We start from the raw sequence: 23,054 nt of genomic DNA on the forward strand, positions 1-23,054 counted from the left end.
GATCATCCCAGTAAATCTTGCACCTAACTGACACCAGACATAGTATTAGAATATTATTGACTGTATTCCCTGTGCTGTCCTTGATAGCCCCATGACTCTTATGTAACAACCAATTTGTACTTTTTAAAATCCCTTCACCTTTTCCACCCAATCCCCCAAACCCCTTCCATCTGTCAACTGTCAAAATGTTCTCTGCATCTATGAGTTTATTTCTTTTCATCTTGTTCATTTATTTTGATTTTTAGATTCAGTCGTTGATAGATGTGTATTTATTATAGTGGTTTGGTGGTGCCGAGCTCCTCTAGCTTTTTCTTGTCTGGGAAGTTCTTTATTTGTCCTTTGATTCAAAATGATAGCTTTGCTGGGTAAAGTAATCTGGGTTGTAGGTTCTTGTTTTCCATCACTTTGAATATTTTTGCTAATCCCTTCTGGCCTACAAAGTTTCTTTTGAGAATTCAGCTAACAGTCTTATGGGAGCTCCCTTGTATGTAACTAACAGCTTTTCTCTTGCTGCTTTTAAGATGCTCTTTTTGCTTTTAACGTTTTGCATTTTAATTATGATGGATCTTGGTGTGGACTTCTTTGGGTTCATCATCTTTGGGCCTCTCTGTGCTTCCTGGACTTGTATATCTGTTTCCTTCACCAAGTTAGGGAAGTTTTCTGTCATTATTTTTTCAAATAAGTTTTCAGTTTCTTACTCTTCTTGCATTCCATGATGCAAATGTTGGTATGCTTGAAGTTGACTCCTTATACTATCCTTATTTTTTGGATTCGTTTTCCTGTTCTGATTAGCTGTTCTAGGCTTCCTTATCTTCCAGATCTCGGATTTCATCCTCTGCTTCATCTACTCCAATGTTTATTCCTATAATGTATTCTTCATATCAGTTAGTGTATTCTTCATTTCTGACTGGTTCTTTTTTATGTTTCCTATCTCTGTTTTTATGTTTCCTGTCTCTGTTGATATTCTCACTTAAGTTCCTCTTCCCCAGAGTTCCTTGGGCATCCTTACAACCAGTGTTTTGAAATCTGTGTCTAGTAGATGGTTTGTCTCCATTTTGTTTAGTTGTTTTCTTGCTTTGTTTTTTTTTTTTTAGTTTTGTTCTGTTCTCTCAATTGGAACCTGTTTCTCTGTCTACTCATTTTGGCAGCCTCACTGTGTTTGTTTCTGTGTACTAGATAGAGCTACTACATCTTCCAGGCTTGGTAGAGTGGCCTTAAGTAGTAGGTGTTTTGCAGGTAGGGTCTAGTGGCACAGCCTCCCCATTCCCCTGAGTAGGGCACTCCAGGTGCACCCCTTTTTGTGGAGTGTGTAATTCATTCTGTTGTAGTTGAGCCTTGATTGCCATTGACACGGCAGTGGGATGGATTTACCCCCAGGCCAATCAGCTGTGCAATGACTCATCCCACTGAGCAGGACATACTTCAGCGGGGCTCTGGTGCCCACCTACTTTGCCCCTTTAATATTTCACTGTGGAGGTGTTTCAGTGATGGTTCTTCAATGTGGTCTAAAGCTGTCCGCTGGGTGCCCTGGCTCTGGGTCCCCCTGGGAGGTGTTGGCCAAGGTCAGCCTTTGTTTGTGTTCTGCCCCGGGCCACCTGACATAAGCCACAAAGTGATCTGCAGATGGCTGCCACTTGTGTTAGGCTTGGAGGTGCCCGGGAGAGGCCAAGCTGTGAACCATGGCTGGCTGCCACTAGTTCTAGGCCTCAGGGCACTTAGTGAGATGTACTGGGCACACTGAAGCCAGATACTGCTTTTTCGAGAGATTTTAGGAAAATCTGGGGCATGAGCCAAGACATGCCATTCTGACTGGCTGGCCATATGGAAAAGTCACTGGAACCAGCTTGGGTGGTGCCTTGGAATCACCAGACAGGGCAAACAGTATGAACAGTATGATGTATTCTCATATGTGGTACCTGCCTGCCAGCTCTGTGGGGGGAGGGCTCATCAAAGGAACAATGGCCTTTGCTAATACTTCTGTCTTTGAGAATGCTGCCCGCCCTCAACTCTTGCCCTGATGCAGGACAATTCAGTCCCTCCCCATGTATCTCTGGTTTTTCAAGCTGCTGTCCGATTACTGGGGCTCAGAGGGAGTTAGTCTGAATAAGTCCATGCATGTGCCCTTTAAGAGGAACTGCCTGGGACTCTGGAAGCCCTTTGTCTCCCTCAGCCTCAGTCCCGCTGGCTCACAGTTGTGGGGATTTCTCTTCCTAGCACTGGAACCCTGGGTTAGGAAGCCAGGTGTGAGGCTGGGACCCTTGCTCCTCAGGGTGGACCTCTGCATCTGAGATATCCCTTCTAATTTCTATTTGCCATATGTGGGTATGGGACCAGCCTCTTCCACATCTTTGCCCCTCCTACCAGTCTCAGTGTGCCTTCTGTAATTCCCTAGTTGTAGGGTTTCTATTCTGCCAGATTCCTGGTGCTTTGGAATGATGGTTCTGTAGTTTAGTTGTAATTTTTGATGTGGTTGTGGGAGGAGGTAAGTACCGCATTTACCTGTGCCACCATCTTGACTGGAAGCAGCCTCTCTATAGAATTTTTATATCAATTGCTTCGCTAATGCTTTGTATAGAATTTTGATATCTGTATTCACAAGAGGGATTGGCTTATTCTTATAAAATATTTTATAGGCCCTGATGTCAGGGTTATGTAAATATAACTTCAGAAATATTTCCTTTTTTTGTGTTATCTGAAATATTTTGTGTAAGACTTGTGACTGTTTCTTCCTTAAATGGTAAATTCACCAGTGAAGCCATCTGGGCCTGGAATTTTCTTTGTTAGGAAGGTTTTAAAATATGCATTCAATTTCTGTAGCAGATGTAATAATATATCATTTTTCTGTTTCTTCTTGAGTTTGTTTTGATAGGTTGTGTTTCTCTAGGAATTCGTCTGTATTATCTGATTTTCAGATTTATTTTCAGAAAGTATGAAGGTGTCTTTTTATGGAGATTTAAAAAAACACATTCTCTAAACTAACAAAAGTTGGAAACATATTACAAAGTGCTTTTTACCTGCCTCGAGCCATGTGATGGTAGGCGGCCCACTGACCTGCTGCTTCATCATCCCCCAAATGCTTCAGTGTGTATTTTCTACAAACAAGAATATTCTCCTAAATAACCACAATACAATAATCAAAATTAAGTTACTAACATTGATATGTCATTACTATCTAATCTCAAGAGCCCATTTGTGGTCCACAGGTGTCCAGATAATGTCCATGTTAGCAAAAGGATCTTGTTCACAGTCGCGCTTTGCATTTAGTTGTCGTGTCTCCTTAGTCTCCTTCTGTCTAGAACAGCTTCTCAGTCTTTCTTTGTTTGAAGATTACAGGTGATTTGTTTTTAGAACACCTGAGTTTTTCTGATTTTTTTCATGATTGTATTCAGGTTATGCATCCCTAGCTGGAATACCTCAGAAGTGGTGCTATATTCCTCTCATTGCATCTTAGGAGGCAAGGTGTGATTTTGGTTTGTCCCATTAGTCATAATGTTCACTGCAATCTCCTCATCAAGGAGGTGTAGCTGCTGGGCTTCTCGGTTGTACAAGTACTCTCAGTAATTAATAAGTACTCTGTCAGAGGTACTTTGTAACTATGTAATGTGTTCCTTAAAATTCTTTTTTAAAGTTTTTTTTTATTTTGTTTTTTTCAATTACCATTTAGTCTGCTTATAACCCCTCGCCCCAGCAACTACCACACTGTTGTCCATGTTCAAGTCCTTTTTCCTTTTTTTGCTCAGTCCCTCCGCTCCCTAACTTCCCCTCACCCCACCGGCTGTCATCCTGCTCTCCGTCTATGAGCCTGTCTCTGTCTCTATTTTCCTTGTTAGTTCAGTGTGCTCATTAGATGCCACATGAGTGAATACCACATACGGTATTTGTCTTTCTCTAACTGGCTTATTTCACTTGGCATGATGTTCTCCAGGTCCATCCGTACTATTGCAAAGTATAAAATTTTCTTCGTTTTTACAGCTCAATAGTATTCCATTGTGCAAAAGTTCCATAGTTGTTTCTTTTCCTTTTACTCTTTTTTTCTACTTTATTTTTTATTGTTTATGCTTTTACAGTTGTCCCAGTATTTTTCCCTTTTGCCCCCTCCGCCCACCCCACCCCAGTCTCCCACAGTCAGTCCCCTTCTCTGTTATCCATGTCCATGAGTCATTCATGCATGTTCTTGGACTAGTCCCTTCCCCTTCCTCCCACCATTCCCAGCCTCCCTCCTCCCCTCCTACCGCTGTCAGTCTGTGCCATGTTTCATGTCTCTTGTTCTGTTTTTCTCATTAATTTATTTTGTTCATTAGATTCCAGTTATAAGTGAAGTCATTTGGTATTTGTCGTTTGCTGACCAGCTTATTTCACTTAGCATAATAATTTCCGGCTCCATCTGTGATGTCACAAAGGGTAGGAATTCCTTGTTCTTTCTGCTGCGTGTATGGCATTGTGTAAATATACCACAGTTTTTTAATCTGTTCATCTACTGATGGGCATGTAGGCTGTTTCCAGCACTTGGCTGTTATATCTAGTGTTGCTATGAACACAGGGGTGCATAAGTTCTTTTGAATTGGTGTTTCAGGATTCTAGGGGTATATTCGCCAACAGTGGAATTGCTGAGTCAAAAGGCAGTTTCATTTTTAATTGTTTTAGGAGATTCCATGTTGTTTCCACAGTGGCTGCACCAGTCTGCATTCCCACCAGCAGTGCACCAGGGTTCCCTTTCCTCCACATCCTCGCCAGCACGTGGTGTTTGTTGATTTATTAATCGTGGCCATCTGACAGGTGTGAGGTGATATCTCAAAGAACGCCAGCATTGTGGTTTTAATTTGCATCTCTCTCATGGCTAGTGACCTTGAGCATCCTTTCACAGGTCTATGGGCCATCTTTGTGTCCTCCTTGGAGAAGTGTCCATTCCGATCCATTGCCCATTTTTTAATTGGATTGTTGGTCTTCCTGGCATTGAGTCCTATGAGTTCTTTTTATAATTTAGAAATTAAACCCATGTCCGATGCATCATTGTCAAAAAAATAACAAAGGGAACCATAGTGTTGCTTGCCTTTTCAATTTGATGATGTGTTCTTTAGCTGTGCAGAAGCTTTTTTGTTTGCTACAATCCCGTTTGCTTATTTTTTTCCTTGATTACCCTTGCCCTAGGAGATATATGAGCAAGAATATTGCTATGTGGGATATCTGAAATATTACTACCTATGTTTTTCTGCTGGACTTTTATGGTGTCATACTTCTGTTTGAGTCCTTTGTCCATTTTGAGTGTATTTTTGTGTATGGTGTAAGTTGGTGGTCTTGTTTCATTTTTTTGCATGTACCAGTCCAATTCTCCCAACACTATTGAAGAGACTGTTTTTACTCCATTGTATGCTGCCACCCCTTTTGTTGAATATTGATTGACCATAGAGACATGGGTTTATTTCTAGGTTCTCTATTCTGTTCCATTGATTTAAATGTCTGTGTTCTTATGCCAGTACCAGACTGTCTTGGTTACAGTGGCCTTGCAATATAGTTTAATATCAGGTATTGTGATCCCTCTAACTTTGTACTTCTTTTTCAGGATTGCTGAAGCTATTTGAGGTCTTTTTTGGTTCCATATAAATTTTTGGAATATTTGCTCTACATCTGTGAAATAGGTCATTGGTATTTTAGTAGGAATTGTGTTGAATCTATAGATTGCTTTGGGTAGTATGGACATTTTAATGATGTTAATTTTTCCTGTCCATGAACATGGTATGTGCTTCCATTTATTTGTATCTTCTTCATTTTATTTTTTCAGTGTGCTGTAGTTTTCCAGGTGCAATTCTTTTACATCCTTGGTTAAATTTATTCCTAGGTACTTTATTTTTCTTGTTGTTACAGTAAAGTGATTTTTTTCTTAGTTTCTCTTTCTGATAATTTTTGTTGTTGTACAAGAATGCCATCAATTTTGGAATAGTGACTCTGTATCCCACTACTTTGCCAAATTCACTTATTATGTTGAGTAGTTTTTGGTGGAGACTAGGGGGTTCTCTGTGTACACTGTCATTTATATCTGCAAACGACAGTTTTTTGCTCCCCTCTTTCCAGTTTGGATACCTTTTATTTATTTTTCTTTTCTAATCTCTGTGCCTAGAACTTCCCATACTATGCTGAGTCAGAGTGGTGAAAGTGGGCACCCTTGTCTTGTTCCTGATATTAAGGGAAATGCTTTTAGTTTTTGCCCGTTGAGTCTGATGTTGACATACCATGGCCTTTATCATGTTGAGGTATGATCCCTCTATTCTCACTTTGCTGAGTGTTCTTTTAAGTGGTTGCTGGTTTTTATCAAATGCTTTTTCAGCATCTGTTGATATGATCATGTGATTTTTGCCTTTCATTTTGTTTATGTGGTGTATCACATTTATTGATTTGAGAATATTGTACCATCCTTGCATCCCTGGGATGAATCCCACTTGATTGTGGTGTATAATCTTCTAATGTATTGCTGGATCCGGATTGCCAATATTTTGTTGAGGAATTAGTGTATATGTTCATCAGTGATATTGGCCTGTAATTTTCTTTCTTTGTTGTGTCTTAATCTGATTTTGGAATTAGGATAATACTAGCCTCCTAAAAAATGTCTTTTTAGTGGAATTCCTATTCCATGTACATTTGGGTGTTTTTCACTTTGAAAAGTAAAATGTAAAAGTAAAGAATAAAGGGAGATATTATTACTTTCAAAACTTTGACTATTTTTGTAATTATTATTATATGCATTGTTATATTATTGTATGTAATATATAATTTGTATATGCTAACATGATTTGCATATTCCAATTCCAGCTTTAAAATTGTTTCTCTCAAATCCAGAAACAGTAGTGAAGTCTACCCATAGAGCCTTGTTAGCATCTTTGAATATCGGTGGCCCTCTCTCAGTAACTTGTACCTTAGTCTTTGGAGCACAGTTACACGAAATATAAACAAGAGCTAGATGACTGATGGTCAGCTCTGTAAATACCTGAGTTTGCAGGCAACTAGAGAGGGATATGATTTAAAAATAATAACAATAAACCAAAGGAAGCACGGTGTAACATTATTACCAGACAAAAATTATATTATGCTGTTCGCATCAAAAGGAAGTTCAGAAAAGGATTATTACAGCATAACAGCTATTGAGGAAAAAGGGTCACCGAGAGAGATTTTAATAAAAGTGAAAACTTTATCATCAGATTGCAGGATAAGAAGGGCAAGAACTTGGTCATGTTGGCTTTTCTAGCCACCATCCTTCAGGTTCCTCCTTCCTGTAGCCTACATTCCTTGGGCATCTACTTTTTTTTTTGCCTTTGTTTTATATGTATATGTCTTTATACTCATAATTACATTTACGCTTTTGTAAAGGAAGTGGTGAGTCATTTGTTTTTACTTTTCTTTTTCCAGTTTTACTGAGATGTAATTGATATCTATCACTATATTAGTCCAAAGTGGTACAACATAATGATTATGAAATATATGTACGTGTTGCAAAGTGATTAGCACAATAAGTTTAGTTCTCATCAAGCATCTCACAGTTACAATTTTTTCTTCTGATAAGAGCTTTTAAGATCTACTCTCTTAGCAACTTTCAAGTTTTGTTAACTGTAGTCACTGTGCTGTCTTCATATGCCCAGGACTTTCTTACCTTGTAACTAGAAGTTCATACCTTTTGACCAGCTTTTCCCATTTCTCTTATCTCCCACCCCTGCCTCTGGCACCTACCAATCTGTTCCCAGTTTCTGTGAGCTGAATTTTTTTTATTTTAGATTTCACATATAAGTGACCTCATGCAGTATTTTTCTCTTTTCTGATTTATTTTATGTGTTTGTATGCTACATTTTCTTTACTTATTCATCTGTCACTGGACACTTAGGTTGTTTCCATGTCTTGGCTATTAAAAATAATAGTGGGATGAACATGGGGGACAGATATCTTTTCAAGATAGTGGGTGGTTTCATTCCCTTTGGATAAATACCCAAAAGTGGAATTGCTGGGTCATATATATGGTAGCGCTATTTTTAGAGAAGTCTTCATACTGTTTTCTATAGGAGCTTTATCAGTTTACATTCCCACCACAAGGAGTTCTCCACATTTTAGCTAGCATGTGTGACTTCTCATTGTTTTTAAATAATAGTCATTCTAAGTGAGATGATAATCATTGTGGTTTTGATCTGCATTTTCTTGATGATTAGTGATGTAGAACATCTTTTTTTCATGTACCTGTTGGCCAGTTGGGTGTCTTCTTTGGAAAGATGTCTATTCAGATTCTCAGCTTTTATTTTTAAATCAGATTGTTTGTGTTCTTTGCTATTGAGTTGTATAAATTCTTTATATATTTTGGATATAACCTGTTACCCAGTATATGGTTTGCAAGTATTTTCTCACATTCAGTAAGACACCTTTTCATTTTGTTGATGGTTTCCATTGCTGTGCAAAAGCTTTTTAGTTTGGTGTAATTTCACTTCTTTGTTTTTGCTTTTGTTGCCTTTGCAGCAAAATATTGTGAAGACAGTATTTTCTCCTAGGAGTTTTATTGCTACAAGTATTATGTCCTTTAACCAATTCACATTAATTTTTGTATCTTGTATAAGGTGGTAGTAGAGTTCCATTCTTTTGCATATGGCTGTCCAGCTTTCTCAACACCATTTATTAAAAAGACTATAGTTCTGCATTGTGTGTTCTCGGCTCCTTTATCGTGTGAACCATTTATGTGTGGATTTGTTTCTAGGCTTTCCATTCTGTTGTGCTGATTTGTGTGTCTTTTTATGCCTGTGCCATACTGTTTTGATTACTATAGCTTTTAAATATAGTTTGAAATTGAGAAATGTGATACTTCTGACTTTGTTCTTTTTCGAGATTTTCTTTGATTATTTCAAGTCTTCTGTGGCTCCGTACAAATTTTAGATTGTTTTTTCTATTTCTGTGAAAAATACCTTTGGAATTTTGATAGTGATTGCATTGAATCTGTAGATTGGTTTGGGTAGTGTGAACATTTTAGCAATATTACTTTTTTCTAACCCATGAGCATGAAATATCTTTCCACTTATTAGTATTATTTTCCATTTCTTTTGTTATTGTCTTTTAGTTTTTAGTATATAGGTCTTTGATGCCCCCCCTTTGATTAAATTTATTTCTAGGTATTTTTGTTGTTGCAATTATAAATGAGATTTTAAAAAGTTTTTTTTCTTATAGTGTATAAAAATGTAATCAGTTTTTATATTGATTTTTGTATTCTGTAACTTTACTGAATTCATTGATTGGTTCTAATAATTTTGTGTGTGTGTGGTAGAGTCTTTAGGGTTTTCCATATATAATATCTTATTATCTGCAAATAGAGACAGTTTTTTTTCTTCCTTTCCAATTTAGTGCCTTGTTTTTTTCCTTGTCTCTTTGCTCTGGCTAGGACTCCAGTATTATGATGAATAAAAGTAGTGAGAGTCAGTTTCCTTGAGTTGTTCCCCATCTTTGAGGAGGAGCTTTCAGCTTTTTAACACTGAGTGTGGTATCAGCTATGGGTTTTCGTATATGGCCTTTATAATGTTGATGTGCGATTCCTCTGTACCCAGTATCTTTTTTTAGAGTTGTTACCATGATTGGATGATGAATTTTGCCAAATGCTTTTTTGCATCTATTGAGATGATTGTATGATTTTTATCCTTCATCTTCATAATATAATGTATCATGATGATTGATTGTGGATGTTAAACCATCTTTGCATCCCTGGAATAAATCCCACTTGATTGTGGTTTCTGATTTTTTAATGTATTATTGAAATTTGGCTTGCTTATATTTTATTGAAGATTTTGCAGAGATACTGGCCTGTAATTTTCTTTTCTTGTAATGTTCTCATCTGGCTTTGGTATCATAGTAATGCTGGTCTAGTAAAATGAGTTTGTAAGTTGTTGTTTCTCCTCTTTCTTTCTTTCTTTCTTTCTTTTTTCTTTCTTCTTTCTTCTTCTTCCTTCTTTCTTCTTCTTGTTATAATTTGAAGATTGTTACTAAATACTTTTTATGTGTTTGGTGGAATTTACCAATGAAGCCATCTGGTCCTGAACTTTTGTGTGTTGGCATGTTTTTTATTCCTGACTCAGTCTTTTTACTAGTAACTGTTTATTTAGATTTTTTATTTCTTCCTGATTCAGGCTTGGTAGATTGTATGTTTCTAGAAATTTACCCATTTCTTCTAGCTCCAATTTGTTGTCATTTAATTGTTCATAGTAGTGTTTTATGATTCTTGGTATTTATGGTATCGGTTGTAATATCCTCTCTTTCATTTTTAATTTTACTTATGAGTCTTCTTTCTTTGTTTCTGGGTCAGCGGCATCTACTTTTTTCCAAATAGATACGAACAGTGAAATTGACCCCATCACAGCTTTAATTTAATGGCTTCTGATTAATCTAAGCCAATTACAGCAATCCCATTCTCCCTATTAAAGGTGGGTTTAGAAATAGACATGTGACCCAGTTCTGTCTAATGAGATATGTGTGTAATACACTGAGAGACTTCTGGGAAAAATCACCTCTCTTAAAAAAAAAAGAACAGTAAATGAAAAGATGGTATGCTGACTCCTAGAACCACTGCATTAGGAAATTTTTAATTGACTTTATATTGCAGCAAATTCTAATGATTTCAAAACTATTGGTAGAGAATATATCTGGAAACAACATCAAATCCAACTCTGATTTTTTTGTTACTTTGTTATTAAAAAACAAATAGGGATTTATTTGTCTTGAGCATCAAGAAATTTGGAGATAGGTATTTAGGGTTGTCTCAGGTACTCAGACTCTATTTTTCTACTTCTCCATGCTAAGCTTTCATTCTCCTGCATGTTCCTTTATGGTTATGGGATGGCTGCTGCACCTTCAGGCAGGGGGAAGGGGAAGGGCCACTGGGTGAAAGGGCGTGCCAGTTGAATCTGCTTGCTTTTGTCAGGAGGACAAAAGCTTTTCTGGAAGCCCCATCTTGAAATCTGGGATATTGTGTTTTATTGGCAACTGCTTGCAGTATATCTGTTTAACCTATCCTATCTCCTCAAATTTAGCTTCAACTGTGTTAATTTGATAACTTTTCTACTTCTTGCTCATGTTTAATAAACTGAAGTTAGTATGTTATACTCACTACGTATGGCATTTAGTTCTCTTTTTCCAGGTTTAGGGCTTCTGAGCAAATGTGTAAATTTGTGCTAAGTTCATGCAAATGAATATTTTTCATTTGAACCAGGCATTGTAATAATTTAAAAATAAGTTTTATAGTTCTAATGTAAAGTTTTTCTGTCTGAGAAGAGCAGAAGACCTGTTTGAACATCCGACCTGAACTCCTTCATAAGAATTATAATACAGTCTTTTTCCAGGGTCCCTTTTGAGAAAGGAGATTCACAGCCCATTAAAAGAAAAACTGAGTAGGGTTTACCTGTAGTATGATACTGCATTCAGGGTTTATCTACACGTACTTCGCTGTTCTTCAGTTGTAAACTGAACTCTGTTTCCTTACTTCCCCCTGCTGCCCCCACCTCTGTTCCGTTCACAGACATGTTTATTCTCAGCCATTAAGAAATAATTAATAAAAAAGTTACAGGATAACATAAAGAGTGAAAGAAAATGTGGTTTCAAATGAACTGCTGGGGGTGGAGAGACCTGCTGTAGGCGAGGTGGAGCCACACTTCAATGGCATATAGACCAGGCCCCCCCACCCCACTGGAGTGGCCTCCTGCTGCGGTGACAGCGGAGCGGGACTGGGATGCAGTGCAGCCTTCAGTGTCTGCTGGTCCGTGGGGGTTAGGCCTCGGTCCACAGTGCACCTCCTTTTGGGGTTCTGGATCTAGGATAGATGTGGGAAATAGTTTCTGACCTTTAAGCTGAATGGTAGTTTCAGTTCATCTCAGTAATTGAAGAAGATAAATGAAGTTTTTATATGCGTTTTACCTACAATATTTTTCCTTACTGTGGCTAAAGAGGCCACAGATCATAAGGGAGTAGATGAAGTGTGTATGCTTCAGGATTGTTTTGAAAGAAAGAACTAAATGAATAAACACTCTCCCATTTTTTATGCCATATAACAGGATCTCGGTATTAATATATGAGAGTATATTTTATTTTTCCTGATATTACTGTGCAGGAGGAGAGGAGTGGGAAACCAGATTAGCTTATCTCTGCATCTGAACTAGAGAACAATAAAATCAAATAGTTACATTGCCACAAATTTTTAATCAGTTTTTTAAAAAGTTATTTACAGTTGCTGTGCACTGTACTGCATGTTGAGGCTACTTGGAAACAGTGACCAGATTCTTGATCATTATCAGGAAACTGCATTCAGAGAATGAGAAGAACACCCCCACTGGATGAATTGCAGCCACCACCATATCAGGATGACAGTGGTTCTCCCCACCTCTCATGTACACCCTCAGAAATTGGGGACAGTAAATGTGAATTTTCCCACTGCAGCAACAGTCCAAGATGCTCATATAGCAAGTGCCCGAGCGAAGGAAGCACAGGTCGTGGAATAGAAGGTTTTCGTAACAAAGGATGCGAAGAAGATGTTCCAAGCGACAGCACTGCAGTCCTGAGCCCTGAAGTAAGTAAAAGCACACAGAACATTGAAATGGATGTTATTTGGAGAATAATAACCCTGCACTTCTCCTCATGGTGAGAAGGTTTTATCACTCTCTTGTCCTTTGTGGCTTAATTATACCAGTTTCTATCCTAGATGTGATCTTTATCCAGCTGGCTTACTAGGGGTGTCCCAACCAAACTGCAGCTCCCCCCTCGAGAGAAAATGGGTAGCTAAAAAAGAGAACAATACACAAAATATTGAAAAATTATCTTCCCCCAAGTTTCAACCTCAACATAGATTTTTAAAAATTTTTAACATTTTAAATAAAGCTATTCTAGAATTATTTACCTGTTTTTTCATGCTGAGGTCTTTATTTATGTTTGTATCTTTTTAAAAATTACTTTATTTTGGATATTTTTATTAATGGTAAGTTGTCCATTAATATTTTACAAGATAACATTTTTGCATTTTCCTATCATAGAATAAGGAAGAGAGAAGTCATGCTCAGCTTTACTGATAACATTTGGATTCATGGCGTAGTACATTCAGAGTGGCTGAGTGGTTGTGTATTAAGTTATTTACTCTTTTTTTGTTGTTGTTGGCACTATTACAAATGTCCCCATTTCCCGCTCTACCTGCTTCCACCCATCCCCAAGTTATTTTCTCTTTTGGAGCAAAAATGTGAAAATGACACCAAATAATAGGGCTGTTACACGCTTGAAGCCTTTCCATGTTTGAAGAAGATTTTTTTTTTAATTACTTCTATAAAGATGATAATTATCAGGGCTATCTAGAGGTTTTGTGAGGTAGTATTTACGTTTACTCTGTTTGCATTACAAGTTTTTACAACTTCTATCCTAGACAACATTTTATGAAACTGTAGTATGTCATTGTTCTTACTGGGTGAATTTTCATCTACTGCCAAAATTTCAAATACAAAACAAGAAGTACAAGGAGGAAGGTGAGGTCAGTTACCCACTTGGGATAGGATGCCAGTGGTACAGGAGGCAAGACCACACTGTGCAAACCCTGCTTCATGTAATGCCCATATGTCCTGCCTCGCTCTTTCTGCTCCATCAGCGTCCCCCAGTTACGTGTGGAAACAAGGACACGAGTTGAGATAGCAGCAGGGGTGCCACGGGCTGGGAACACATAACTTATTTTATGGAAGGAATACAGGGGCAAGTACTCCTGGTCACCAGTGAAACTTGGGCAGTGAGTGGGCTAAGTAGGCATAGGTTCTATCTGCATTTCTTCAGTGGAACACATGGGTGACAGGACTGTCAGCCTAGAGGCAACATGGTCATGACTTGGGCTTTCCATCCCCTTTCATAGGTAATACTCACTTGCTGTATCATATTTTCTATTTATTCTTATCTTTAACATATCCTACAAGTTATTAATTTTGCTACTGTCTGTACTTAACACATTGTCAGAATTCTGTCTATCTCTGTGAAGTTACCTTTGTTACTCGTTATCTATAGTTAACACAGCCCGTGAGTTTTGCCCATATTGCAGAAGCTGTTAATTTGCTCTCTGTGTTAACACTTCTTATGAGTCTCCTCCACCCCGCTGGGTTTTGTGTCTTCTACAGCAGACTATGTTCAAACAGTAGAGCAAATGCACATTACATAGTATTTAGACGATAATAGCATATGTTGGTACACAATTCACTCTTGTGTTTTTAAGTTTATTTTACTCCCCATTATCCCTTTAATGGATATTAATCCAATACAAAATTTTTACTTTCTTCTTTCTCCTAGAGTGTCCCCATATACACTGCCGAACTGGGAAGCCAGTGAGGGTTCGGAAGACTTCCTTGGCAAGGAGTTCATAAACTCTGTTGATGGCCTCTTGCTAGCTGAAGACCATCAAAACTTTAAGAGACCTTGAAAGGAAGAATTATTTTCTAATTACCCATTGCAGAATACAATTAGCTTAATCTGTAAAGGTCCCCTTCTCTTAACCCTTGGTTTTCTGAGAATTGTCAGAATGCCAAGAAAAAAAGTTAGGAAGACACCAAGAGAAACAAAACTCAGAGCTACCTACAACCTTACACAACTTTTATTGCCTGGAAAATCTTAGCTGTCATGACACTATTTTAGAAAATATTTAATTGAAATATCAAAGCCATGTAATTACTCACCCTTAATTATCATTAGGAAGTGGCATGCATTAAAACACTTTGCTCTAAACTGTACATTTTTTTTTACAAAGTAAGAATGCATTTACTCTGATTGGATTCTATAGTATTAAAAAACGCTACAAGACTTTGAGACTTCGTTCACTCTGCCAGATGTTCTTCATTTGTCCTCTTCTTTCCATGTGTATTGCCAAGTGAGTCATAGTAAATAGATGGGTAATATTTATAAGGTCAAGCACTTGTGTCTTTTTGGTTCTCTTCTGCATCCCTCCCACCTAAACAGGGGCTTGGCACGTAGTAGGTGTAATAGTTAGGGTAGGTGTTAAGCTGTTATAACCAGGAGCCAAATACAGTGGGTAAAGCTCACAGAAGATTTCTTGTCTTTCACAAATGAATGTCCAGGGTGAGTAGGTGACTTTGCTCTACAACGTCAGTCAGGGCCCAGTTCCTTCTTTTTGTCACTCTGCCATCCCTAGGGTGTTGTTTTAGTCCACATGGTGCGTAGTCCACACTGACCCACACATCCTATCTCAGGACCTGCTCTTCTGTGGGAAGTGTGGGAGAGAGAGAAAGTGAAGGGCAAGTAATTTCTTCTATAAACCTGATCGGTATGTACCATACATAGCCTCTGTGGGCCTCCTGTTGACCAAGGCTGAGTGAGTCTCATGGTCATCCAGCTAGAGGAAAGTTTCGAATTATAGTCTTCCCTACACACTGTGTCTCTGGCTACAACTCAGGTTGTTTTTGAGAAGTGCAAAAAGAGAAGATTGGCAGTCAACAGTAGTGACTACTTACTAGTAAGTAGACACTAAGTAAAAGTTCAGAAAAATTTAGAAAATTATAACATTGGTCCACATTTTAAAATGAAAAACATTCGAGATTTACTAAAAGACTTGAAGGGGCAGGTGGTATAGCTGAAAGGTCAGAGACCTGGGTTTGGCACTGCCCATAACTAGCTGAAACTCTATTTACATTCCAGATAGTTACACTGGCAGGAATTTGAGACAATTCCAGGTAAAACAGGTACAATTTTTTTCATTGCATAATTAAAATGAACAGATTTCATCTTTCTTAAACTTTTGAAATGTATATTATTTTGCCATTTTCAGTAGTAATTAGTATCAGAAATAAAATATAATTTTAAATTCAACTTAAAAATAGTGTATATTATAGAAAATAAGTATTTGGCTGCAAATATTTTGAGGCCTTTGTATTTATAATTTCGTATTTCACATTTCCATTGATTTTCATGCCTAAATGTGTCTACATTCTGTTATAGATGGGAGTATTTTAGAACAAACTCTGAAAATGGGACCAGTTTTTCAATCGCATTATACTTAAAATATTTATGTTCTTTTGTTCTACAGCGTAATGTTGAGCTGTCAGTTGCATTGTTTATAATGTTGAAAGTAAAATTTAGTAGTTTCCTACATGTTGAAGTACATATTTTCAATTCTCACTATAAAAACATATCCCAACTTCCTCAAAATTGTGATGGTGAATTTTAAATTCTGTCTCTTTATGATAAGTTTTTTAGTTTAACTTACCACTTAGAACTACAGTGGCCCTGTACAGTAGCTTCTGCTTGCAGTAGACTGTTAACTATTATTACTTTCTTTGTGGTACCAAATCAAAACAGTTCTCACATCCTCCTCCTATCAGGTATTTATTTACATGCTAGATTAAATAATAGAGTTAAAACTGAAAACATTTAAATTTGCTTTTCTTAGGATATGTCAGCTCAAGGATCATCTTCACAGCTTCCCAAACCTTTTGATCCTGAGCCAGAAGCTAAATATGGCACACTGGATGTGACTTTTGACTATGACTCACAAGAACAGAAGCTTCTGGTAACAGTGACAGCTGTCACAGATATCCCAACATATAACAGGACAGGTGGCAACTCGTGGCAAGTACACCTTGTTCTTCTACCTATAAAGAAACAGAGAGCAAAAACCAGCATCCAGAGAGGACCATGCCCTGTCTTCACAGAAACATTCAAATTTAACCATGTTGAATCTGAGATGATTGGAAATTATGCAGTTCGATTTAGACTGTATGGTGTACATCGCATGAAAAAAGAAAAGATTGTGGGGGAAAAGATTTTTTATTTAACAAAATTGAATCTTCAAGGGAAAATGTCATTACCTGTGATATTGGAACCTTCTTACAATCATTCTGTGAGTATCTGATCTAATAGCCCACATACAGTTAAGTTCGTGGTATGCACAATTTTAATATGATATACCCAACATCCTTTTCCTTCTATTTTTTGCATAGTAATATTACCTTTACAAAATTTCTAAGCCCTGAATAGGTAGGTATAAATTTTTCTCATCTATAGAAGTTGCCCTTGAAGATTATATATGATTTATTTTATGTATTTTATCCTTCACAGAGTCTATCCCAGTATCTTAACCACCTGTTCCTTTGTTAAACATTTATTAGATGGTTGATTTATGACATCATCTGAATGCCGTATAGAATATATTGTTTTCTTTCCAGGGTAGAAGTAGGTGCTACGTTAAGAACTGTCTAGCTCTGTGTCTTCTTTGATGCTGTTTGCTTGTAGAGAAGATGTACTGCTGCCTAGGTCATGACTGTCTTTCCGGAACTGCTGTGAAATAATTTTTAAAGGTTCAAAAACAATGGCCTTGTTATATTTTCCACCCTTTTAAACAGAGGTTTTCTAGTATTTTTGGAAGAATACTTAAATTTAGTGCTATGAGCTGTTCTTCCTTTCCTCTTTTTCCTCTAGGTTCTGATAATGTACAAGTGTGTGTGTGTGTGTGTGTGTGTGTGTGTGTCCCCTTGTGTTTTTAACTAAATTCCCACAAGGCATTGCAGATCATCAGAAAGCCGCACTGTTTATTTCAACCAGGGAGATGCATTATGCCACATAGTTACTTAGATTATGAGAATATCTGTGATATGCTATAAATGTAAATTATGAATTAAATTTACTCATCTCTGTTATACTGACTAAAAACCTTTTTATATTATAAATACACAGATTTCAGAATAGATTTATATTGTAAAACAATGTTATCATATTTTAGGGTTGTTTTTAAGCTTTTAAATGCATAAGCATAAGTCTGAAATTAGACTCGCGTTGAATTTATACCATGCAGCATTTGATCTTATAGGACTGTCATTCACAATAGAACCCCATACCATTTTAGCAACGGATCACTCGGATTAAATAATGAGAAAGTTTAAAAGTCATACTAAGAATGGCACAATATTTAATTGACCTTCACTTTTTTCTCTTCCTCTGATAAATTGCTCATTTCATTTTTTTAAAGGCATTTCCTAAAATTGTCCATTCTGAAATTTTAAATTGTAACAAGTTACCAGTTTCCCTACTCAAGGCTAAATATTATCCTATAAACCCATAGGAATATGCTATATTTACTGTCACCTATTGGCTTTTAAATTTTTAAGTGTTGAAGTGTTTGTGGTTGATAGCTAGTCTCTTTAGTTACAGAGGTTCATAAGTAGGAAGAATTTTGCCCAAGAGTTGTTACATCAAGAGCCATGATTTAGATAAGAGCAGATGATTTGGATGAGATTTTGGACTTTGAGATGATGAGATTTAGATTCATGTGTTGGGTCTTTTTACTTTGAACTGATAATGTAGTAGGATGAGACTTTTAAGAACCTTACACTACGGTGAATACATTTTACATGTCAGGTGTATGTGACCCATGGGGGCCAGTGGGAAGACTGTAGCAGGCAGAATTCTAAAATGGTCCTCATGACCTTCATTCCCTAGTATTACTGCTGTGATTATGTTATATTAAATGGCAAAAGGATTTTGAAGAAGTAATTAAGGTTATTAGTCAGTTGACCATGTATTATCTGGGTGGGCCTAACTCCATTATGTGAACCCTTTAAAAGCAAAGAGTTCCTCTAATTGGTAGCAGAAAAAATTAACTTAAAGCATGAGTGTGATTCAACACGCAGTTCTTTGTTGCCGAAGTGGACTGGGTCATCGTAGAAGGACCTAAGAGTGGCCTTGAGGAGCTGAGGGGGAGGCCTCTAAGAGCTCTGGCCAACTGCCTGCAAGAATGTAGGGACCTCAGTCCTACAACTGCAAGGAACTGAATCTGGCCAGCACCTGAATGAACTTGGAGGAAGATTCTTCCCCAAGAAGAATAAGAGCCCAGCTGAGCCAACACCTTGGTCACAGCCTTGTAAGATCCATAACAGAGAACCCAGTTGAACCCAGCCAGACTTTTGACTTGCAGAAACAGTGAAATAATAAATGGGTATTTTTAAACCTGTGAAGATTGAAGTAACCTACTACAATCAGTAGAAAACTAATACAGACTTCCAGTCAAGATGGAAACATAGGTAGCCACACTTTGCCCCCTTGTACAACCATAGAAAGAATTACAACCAGATTTCAAAACTAATACCCAGAACCGTCGGAAGATCAAGCTATATGGAAGTCTGGCAACCAACAATTTAAAAAAAGACACGTTCATCCAGATGGGTAGGAGGTGCAGAGTTACAGAGATGGGCAGAGAAGGAGAGTGGAATGGTGGCAGCAGTGGTGGTGGAAAGGACAGGAGGGATACCTTGGGAATGAGCTATCCCAGCCTCAGGCTAGGCCATGCAGCTCAAGGTTCCAGCACTAAGAAGTTAGATCCCCTTTACCCCTCGCTGTAAAAACCAGCAGGGATTGGGGCAGCTGAAGAAACTGCCAGGTTTTCACCACTTAAAGAGCTAGCATAGATTTAGAACATATACACACCTATCCACTCCAGAATTCACCACCATGGCAGCAGCTGGAAGGGTGCCAGTCACACATGGGAAGGGATGAAGTGACTGAAAACAGGGCAAGTGCCAGGTGAACTGCAACAAGCCAGGCAGTGGCATTGTCCCCTCTCCAAACTCTCTCCACACAGCCACAAAGTGATGAAGTGGGTTACCCCACCCTGGCAATTACCTAAGGCTCTGCCCCACACAATTTAAAGATGCCATTTCTACAATAGGCCACACTATTAAGACAGGGAGTAAAAGCAGCTCTACCTAATACACAGAAACAAACACAGGGAGGCTACTGAATTGAGGAGACAAAGAAAAATGAACAGAACAAAACCCCAGAAAAAAAGGGAAACAGAGATAGCCAACCTATCAGATGCAGAGTTCATTCAACACACTAGTTATCAGGATGCTCAGAGAACTCCTTGAATATGGCAAAAAATAAAGGACGAAATGAAGAGTACACTAAGGGAAAGAAGGAATAATCCATAGGAAACCAACAGAGAAGGGAAGGAAGCCAGGATTCAAATCAACAATTTGAAACATAAGGAAGAGAAAACATTCAACCAGAACAAAAAGAAGAAAAGAATTTTTAAAAAATGAGGACAGGCTTAGGAACCTCTGGGACATCCAAATCATAAGTATGCCAAAAAAAGAAGAGGAGGAGCAAGAAATTCAAAACTTATTTGAAAAAATAATGAAAGAAAACTTCCCTAATTTGTAGAAAATAAACACACAAATCCTGGAAGCACAGAGTCCCAAACAAGTTGGACCCAAAGAAGAGCACATCAAGACACATCATAATTAAAATGCCAAAGGTTAAAAATAAAGAGAGAATCTTAAAAGCAGCAAGAGAAAAGCAGAGCGTTAAACTACAAAGGAGTTCCCATAAGACTATCAGCTGATTTCTCAAAAGGAACTTTGCAGGCAAGAAAGGATGGCAAGAAGTATTCAAAGTGATGGAAGTGAAGAACTAACTGACAGTGACCAGAGGGGAGATGGGAGGGGGAAAGAAGGGAAAGGGACAAGTCAAGGAACATGTACAAAGGACCCATGGACAAAGACAACAGTGGGGCGGGGGGACTGACAGTGGAAGGTCACTACCTTGGGTAGGGCAGGAGAGAGTAATGGGGGGGAATGAGGGGCCACTATAATTGAACAACAATAAAAAAAGAAAAGAAAAGAAAAAATCTACAACCTAGATTACTTTATCCAGCAAAGTTATCATTTAGAATCAAAGGACAGATCAAGTGCTTCCCAAACAAGATAAAGGTAAAGGAATTCATCATCACCAAGCCATTATTATATGAACTATTACAGGGAATAATTTAAGGAAAAGAAGATCAAAACCATGAACATTAAAAAGGCAACAAATTCATAACTATCATCAACTGATTCTAAAACAAAGAAACAAACAAACAAAGCAAACAACCAGAGCATGAATAGAATCACAGATATGGAGATCATTTGGAGGTTTTATCAGCTGGGAGGGGGAAGGAGAAGAGGGAAATGGTACAGGGATTAAGAAGCATAATTGTTAGTAACAAAATAGGTGGGGAAGTTAGAATAGCATAGGAAATGGAAGAGCCAAAGAATTTAAATGCACAATCCATGGACGTGAACCAAGGGGCAGATCGTGGAAAGGAACAGGAACAACTGGCAGAGGAGGGCAAAAGGGGAAAAACTGGGACAATCATAATAGCACAATCAGTACAGTATACTTAAAAATTAAAATAAAAAAAGGTTTTGAATTACAAAAAGCAAAAATAAAAAACAAAAGAAAATGAATAGAGTCCACAGGGTGTAAAATATATTACTATCTAGCTCTACAGAAAAAGTTTGCTGACCTCTGCTCTAGACAACTGGGAACTGAAACTGAGTATTAGATGTGCAGATCACTTCTTTGTTGAGGTGAGTACCCACAAAACACTCTGTGAGTCTGCTTTTCGTCTTGGCGGGCTATGCTTTACCAATTTATGAAGTCTCCAGCAAATACCTTTATATAACTATACGCATATAAATCAAGTCTGTAGGTATTCCCTATTTATTCTTTTTCTTCATGGCTGCTCCCTTAGCATTAACTTAGAGAAATCTCACTTATTTAAAGAAAATAATCTCTCTGTCAGGAAGAAATATTTATGTAAAATTCAATTTTATTTCATTGCATTCTATTAAGTTTACATAAAGTAAAATGGATTTTAAAATAAAAAGCTACAGTTTGATCCCATTTTTTATAGTTATTTCTGTTCCTACTACTATTTGTACACATTTATAGAATGATGCCTGCAAGATGTTCACTTAATAACAATTTATGGGTAGTAAAGTTAAAGGTGATTTTTATTTTTCCATCTTTGTTTATTTCTGTATTATTTGGGTAATTTATGAAAATCATTCATCAATTTAAAAAAAATGGAGTCAGAAATGGTCAGGGAATTTGGACCCTGGTCAGTTTAGTGAAGGTGAAAAAACAGATCAGTTCCTAGCGAGAATTTTTTTAGGGTAAGCAAAGGAGTAAGAGGAAAGATACGGCCTTGTGGAAAACTTAACTTTTCTTAAGTTCTAATGAGGAGGGTTCTTAATATGTGTCCAGATGTCTGTATTTAGAAAATCTGGTTCCATATTTTGTGTCTGTGCAAATACAGAGAAGTTATAGGAAGTAGACGTGGAAGTGGGTGGGACTGTCCAAGGAGTGAGAAGAGTGGATCCTCAGGAACCCCTAGATTTAAAGACTGAAGAAAGGGAGGGGTAGGGTAGGAAGAAAGGTAGTAAAGTGTCACAAAAACCAAGAATAAAGTTATGAAGGAAGATATAATCAACTTGGTCAAATGCCGCCTAGGGAACCCATATTGAAAACTGCCCGCTGCATTTAGGGTATGGAGGTAATGGGTAGCCACAGAGGGACTGGTGTTGGTGAGGCCACGAGGCCAGATTCCAGACTAGGCTGGCAGTCATGTGGACAACTTTTTTACCAAGTTTGGCTGTGAAAACATGAAGAGAGGACAGTATTTGGAAAGTAGGGGTTCTGGAAAGATGTTTTTCAGATTAGGAGAGACTTGGTCATGTTTAAATACTAAGCAAATGCTAAAATTAAAAAAATGGAGTGTAACAAGCTATAGGAGAGGTAATTGAAGAAAGATATTAATTGATGTGTCTGGGATGAACAGAGAGAAGCAGAAATATTTTCAAGGTATTTATTGAAATTATGGACCATGAAATCTAAGTGGAATAAAGAGAGAGGTGAAGCTAGAATGGGATTGCTAGGCGGGGGGGAAGTGAGAAGGTTAGTGGACCGAAAGTCCCAAAGATGCCAAGGAACACACATGAGAAGAGGGGCTGAAGAAGAAACAGGGGAAGTTCCAGGACTGTGGTTAGAAAGGAGAATGTTTTAACTTAACATGATGAGATGACAAGGGTCCAGCGATGGTGGAAATGCACATCTGAGATGAAACAAAAGGTGAAATCACTGGAGAGGGATAAGTTGATCAGGAAAGGGCAGGATTTTGGGTGGGTTATCCACATAGATTTTGAAGTCACAAAAGATGGTGGCAGAAATTGAAACGTAAAAGAAGGTTGAATCAAGAGTCATTGTTCTCGAGG

The 23,054-nt window shown here is 37.7% G+C and overlaps 1 protein-coding gene across 3 annotated transcripts in view; it reads left to right on the plus strand.

Moving 5' to 3' along the window:
• Positions 1-23,054, plus strand: part of SYT14 (synaptotagmin 14) — a 228,330-nt gene that overhangs the window by 126,324 nt on the left and 78,952 nt on the right. For all 3 annotated transcript variants that reach the window (XM_028530798.2, XM_028530797.2, XM_036015611.1), the window contains 2 exons: positions 12,294-12,565; positions 16,418-16,867. In XM_028530798.2, the coding sequence (XP_028386599.2) occupies positions 12,294-12,565; positions 16,418-16,867 (722 nt within the window). The remainder of the gene's footprint in view (positions 1-12,293; positions 12,566-16,417; positions 16,868-23,054) is intronic.

Source organism: Phyllostomus discolor, chromosome 14 (genome assembly GCF_004126475.2).
Source record: "Phyllostomus discolor isolate MPI-MPIP mPhyDis1 chromosome 14, mPhyDis1.pri.v3, whole genome shotgun sequence".
NCBI classification, from domain to species: Eukaryota; Metazoa; Chordata; class Mammalia; order Chiroptera; family Phyllostomidae; genus Phyllostomus; species Phyllostomus discolor.